This window comes from Phoca vitulina, unplaced genomic scaffold, assembly GCF_004348235.1.
Source record: "Phoca vitulina isolate PV1807 unplaced genomic scaffold, GSC_HSeal_1.0 scaffold6, whole genome shotgun sequence".
Taxonomy (NCBI): domain Eukaryota; kingdom Metazoa; phylum Chordata; class Mammalia; order Carnivora; family Phocidae; genus Phoca; species Phoca vitulina.
Window position 1 is genome coordinate 50,958,949 of NW_022589709.1, and position 5,669 is coordinate 50,964,617.

At 42.9% G+C, this 5,669-nt stretch overlaps 1 protein-coding gene across 1 annotated transcript in view; it reads right to left on the reverse strand.

Annotated features, from left to right (window-relative positions):
- Window positions 1–1,097: 1,097 nt before the first annotated feature.
- The window catches only part of F2RL1 (F2R like trypsin receptor 1), a 14,765-nt gene continuing 10,193 nt past the window's right edge, over window positions 1,098–5,669 (reverse strand). Inside the window, exon 2 of the mRNA XM_032403499.1 lies at window positions 1,098–4,450. Within this exon, the coding sequence (XP_032259390.1) occupies window positions 3,339–4,450 (1,112 nt within the window). The 3' untranslated portion in view covers window positions 1,098–3,338. The remainder of the gene's footprint in view (window positions 4,451–5,669) is intronic.

A 5,669-nucleotide genomic window follows, 5' to 3' on the forward strand; every position in this document is an offset into this window, starting at 1 on the left:
GGGCGGGGAGCAGTGACAAAATTTACCTGATTCTGTAACATAGTTCAATCCTCCCAAGGGCCTCCAGTGAGTTCAAGTTCCAAGAAGAAAGTTGTAATCACTCAACTATGCATATGATGAGATTACAGCCCCAGGATTTATGAGCTCTTGGTAACCAGGAAATTAGTCTGAAACCGCTGCTACAAACAACAGAAGTGACACCCAGATAATATGCATAAAACAACTCCAAACCAGGCAGTTTAGCATTAGTGCTGGCACAAATCCACATTCGCTTTCAAATTAAGAAGGCCCTCTTAATTTGAGTGGAGCCAGCAGAGTGCAAAATATTCAAATCTGCAGATTGCTTTAAAAATTTGGACCCCACTGGTGCCTGGGTGGGCCAGTCAGTTAAGAGTCCAACTCTTGGTTTCAACTCACGGGCTGTGGGATGGAGTTCCGTGCTCAGCAGGGAATCTGCTTGAGATTGCTTTCTCCCGCCCCCTCTGCCCCTCCCCCTGCTTGCTCACATGCACGGGCACGCTCTCTCTCAAATAAATAAATAAATCTTAAAAAAAGTTTGATGAAAAATGAACCAACATCAACAACAACAATCCTCTTCCTTAGGGAACTAAATAATGATCATCCATACATGGAATACTACCTAGTCATTAAAAATAATGAGGAAGAGGAGCCTACATGGCTCAGTTGGTTAAGCATCCAACTCTTGATTTCGGCTCAGGTCATGATCTCGGTCGGTGGTGAGACTGAGCCAAGGGTGGGGCTCTGCACTCAGTGAGAGTCTGCTTAAGATCCTCTCTCTCCCTCTCCTTCTGCCCCCCGCCCCCGTGCATGCTCTCTAAAATAAATAAAATCTTTAAAAAAACATTTTAAAAATAATTAGGAAGATCCATATTAATGGATTTATAAGTTAACATGTGTGCGCATGTATATATTCATGTATTTAAGATATTTATTATATAATATTTAAGATCTATAATAGTTAATATATTTAATATATAATATAGATATGCATTTTATAGATAAGTTATTATAAAAATTTGTTTCCTTTGGGAGAAGAGAATGGGCATAGGTAGGAAAGAAAATTTTCATATGTTCTTGTTCAGTTTAATATACCAGCATGTATTATAAAAATGATTGACAAAAGAAATGGCAAATACCAAAATAAGTTTTTCCACTGGATCAGTCCATACACCACCTGCAGGGCCCCTGTGAGCCATCTGCTTCTGCTTCCTTTTCTTCTGTGCCCACCATCTTTTGCTTTCTTACCTGGAAAATGAAGACAACCTCAGCCTGCTATGAGACTCAAAGCAGAGCCTGCAGGGAAGGCAAGGTATAAACGGGAACTGGAGGGGAAAGGGGGCGCAGCAGAAATGAAATCCCATTAGCAGTGTAACAGTCACAGTGCTAAGTGATATTTATGAGTGCATATGTGTGCTGAACATTTAATCCTCATAACTCCGTAAGGAAAATATCATTTTCCTCGTTTTACAAATGAGAAACTAAGGCACAGGGAAGGATCTTCCCTTAGCTCACAAAACGAGGTATGATGGGGTCAGAAGTCAGCCGTGCCTGCCAGCTCAGGAGCTGCCCTCTTAAGCCACGAGGCTATGCTGCTTCAGTGCAAATTAAAACAGTAAGATTCTGTTTCTAGTCAGATTAGCAAAATTCTCAAAAGACTGATAGGTCAAATGTGGAGGAGCATTTCAGGAAACAGGTACAAATGTACTATTTTGGTTGAAATATAAACTACTGAAGGGAATTTGGCAAGAGTTACCAAAATTTTAAATGGTCATCTGACTTTTGACCTGGTCATTCTACTTCCAGGAACTTATCCTATAGAAATACTCACAAAGATGTCTACACAGATGTCCAATGCAGCACCATTTTAATAACAACAACAACAATAAAAAGAGACTTCAGGAGACATCGCTAGGGAAACGACTCACTACATCACAGTATACCCCCAAATTCAAGTCTGTATCCATTAAAAATGGAGGTCAACCGAAAGACACAGAATGGAACAAATTCTAAACTGTCAAGTGAAAACAACTGTCCTCAAGCAGTATGTACTGCATGGCCTTATTTATCTAAGAACTATGGTGTGAGCATCACATCATTTCTTTTTACAGGAGTGATGCTGGAGCTACCCTTTCCCCACACCCTCCCTCAAAAAAACCCACAAAACACACAACTCAAAAATAAGTTGTAAAAAAAAGGGGGGGGTCATGTGTTATTTGTAAATCAATCATTACAATAAAATTATTTCAAAAAAAATCACAAATACAAGTTATATAAATTCACTTTGGAATAAGTACCCTCTAAATATCTTATATATCACATCTCTTTAGCATTCTTTTCCAACAGATGTGTTCAAATCCAGCGGAGGCATTACAATTTCGTATTTGTAGCAAGTGAAAAAAACTGCCAATAAATAATCCAACTATAATTTTTGAAAAATACTAAGTGGTAAATGCCCCTCTTACTTTGAAACCATCTATACCTCAGACTACCTAAGATTCTGAGTCAGTGTACAGTTACATGAACTTTGTGTTTCCACATTTAAAATCTTCAATGTATTTTCCTTGTAGCGATAAGGATATATTCAAAAGCTCAAAGGGCTGATAAATAACTGAGAGTCCTAATGAGACAACAAACAGATCTCATTACAAGCTATACATAAAAGGGACACAAAGCAGTTTGCTTCTCCCTTGGCACCCAGACCAGTGGTTCTCAAACCTGGGTGTGCATGAGCATCTGCAGCAGAGGCTTGTTAAAATGCAGTTTCCTGACTCAGACCCTGAGTTCTCTCATTCCTGAGTCTCTCGAACCTGCATTTTTAAACAAGATCCACAAGGAGGTGATAGGAGAACCCCACTAACATTCCAAGTCTACGGTCCAATGCTAACCAGCTGCCCCTGGTTGGAATGGAAGCGACCCAACTCTGCGTAGCTTCTTCACCTCGTTACTTTCCTCATCTGTACAGTCAGTCCATTGGTCTGATCATCTCTGAGGACACTAAACCTCTAATATGGCTGTAAGTTCCAGCCAAGAGCTTGTACAAGTCACTGAGCTTCTGATTTTTCACCGCCTTCTGAAAAGTTTGCTTCTGTTAGTTCCATTTCCGGGAGCATCTGAGTAGCGGAATTCTAAAACTGACATCTGTTAACTTGGGGGACTTTCCTCATGCAAACAGGGAAGCTTCCAGCAATCCTGAGAGGTGCTACATATACATGGCATGTGGGGAGACCCACTCGGTCAGGGGACAACAGAAACATACCCATAACATTAAGCAGGCTCCAAATCCTCCTGTAAAACAACCAACGGAGGGCCTGAAAAACTCAGTAAGAGGTTTTAACACTGGTTGAACTTGAAGAATAAGAGCTGGATTTCCTGGAGGACTTCTTTGAGGCGAAGGATATTTGCATCTGCCGTACGGTACGTACACTTCGACAAAGGAGAGCGTTCTTCGCGTGATCCCTGAAGTCTTGTGAAACAAAGTAGTAGACGAAGGGGTCGATGCAGCTGTTGAGGGTGGAGAGGCAGAGGGCTACAATGTACAGGGCGTAGACGTGGCTCTGGCTCCTGGTTTTAATCAGGAAATAATGTACCACAAGCAGAAGGTTACTAGGAGTGAAGCAGATCAGGTACATGGCCAGGACAGTGACAATGAGTTTGATGGCTCTCTGCCTCTTCTTTTCCGAGTTTTCATCCATCGCAGAAGATTGGAGTGTTCTGATCATTAGCACATAGGCAGAGGCCGTGAGCAAGGCTGGGAACAGAAAGACTCCAATGGCCAAAGAGAGGAAATAATTGAACATGTCCCCTACCAGCACCTCCTTAGGCAAAACATCATGGCAGGTTGTGATGTTAAGAGCTGGAATGTACACAGTCTGCTTCACGACATACAAGGGGATGGTAACCAGCAGAATCAGCACCCATATCCCCAGCGAGACCCCAAAGGCAATGTTTGCCTTCTTCCTGGGGTGCACCAAGGGATTCACGATAACCCAGTACCTCTGCACACTGAGGCAGGTCATGAAGAGAATGGAACAGTACATGTTGCCATAGAAAAAGCCAATGAGTACTTTGCAAAGAGCTTCCCCATAAATCCAGTTGTTGCCATGTATGTGATAAGCAATCTTCAAAGGGAACCAGATCACAGAGAGGAGGTCTGCCAAGGCTAGATTGGCCATGTAAATCACAGCAGGATGCTTCTTCTTTGTTCGGAAAAGAAAGACCCACAGAGCCATGCCATTACTTGGTAAACCAATCACAAATACAATCGTGTAGACAATTGGAAGAAAGACGGTAGTCAGTTTTCCAGTGAGGACGGAGGCAGAAAACTCATCCACAAAAAAGCCTGGCTTCACGGTAACTCCTTTCCCAGTGATAGGAGATGAGCTGTCAACCTTACCAATGAGACTTCTTCCTTTAGAGGTTCTATTGGTTCCTAAACAAAAAAGGCAAGGCAAACAAGGGTCATTACAGAGATCAATCTTTCAGCGGTAATTGTTTAAATAAAAGTACTTTAGGGGCTCCTGGGTGGCTCAGTTGGTTAGGTGTCCAACTCTTGGTTTCAGCTGAAGTCATATCTCAGGGTCGTGAGATGGAGCCCTGCCTTGCTCCATGTTCAGTGTGGAGTCGGCTTGAGATTCTCTCCCTCTCCTCCCCCCCCTTCCAAGCTTTCATGTGCTCTCCCTCTCTCTCAAGTAAATAAAGAAATAAAATCTTTAAATAAAAGTACTTTAAACAAAGACAAAAGGAGTATACAAAAGGCTTACAAGTGCTTTCTTTGGGTGATGGGATTATTGGGTTTTGTTTGTATCTTTGCTTTTTACAATGGGTTTTTTTTTTATCGGAAGGTTGTGGGGTACATGTGAAATATAAAACTGATTTCTAGGACTCAAAAAAATTGACAGTATTTAAATTTATTTTTACACACGACCCACAGTTATTTGTTCCTAACTATCCCAATGACGGCCCCTCTCTCACTCTGGCTGTCAGACAGCTTCCAGCCCGGCCTACCTGCCATTCCCTCTCCCAAAGTCTGACACAGGGAGATCCCCAGAGCACAAGGGACGTTCCCTCTGCACCCATGAGGACACCGCAGGCCACGGGCAGGGACTGCCCTGCTGCTGCGTGGGCCTCCTGGACACCTTCCTATGGAGGCCAGCGGGCAGGCAAGGCTTCTGACCTCAGGGTCACTGAACGGGTCGGTGCACTATTTGTGTTCAGACAATCTGTGCTCTGACTTTGAAGCAAGTACCATGGCAAGCTGAACAATGTATGCTGTCATTCCCGTATTTGCCTTAAACTTTAGAAACCACATACAAATGACATATCCAGCCTACATCCTGCCTAACCAAGTGTTCACAGAGCCACAGAAGAAAGTGACGGAGGGCGCCTTGGTGGCTCAGGCGGTGAAGCGTCTGCCTTCGGCTGAGGTCATTATCTCAGGGTCCTGGGATGGAGCCCTGCATCCGGCTCCCTGCTCTGTGGGAAGCCTGCTTCTCCCTCTCCCACTCCCCCTGCTTGTGCTCGGTCTCTCCTCTCTCTCTCAAATAAATAAATAGAATCTAAAGAAAAGAAAAGAAAAGAAAAGAAAAGAAAAGAAAAGAAAAGGAAAGAAAGAAAGAAAGAAAGAAAGAAAGAAAGAAAGAAAGAAAGAA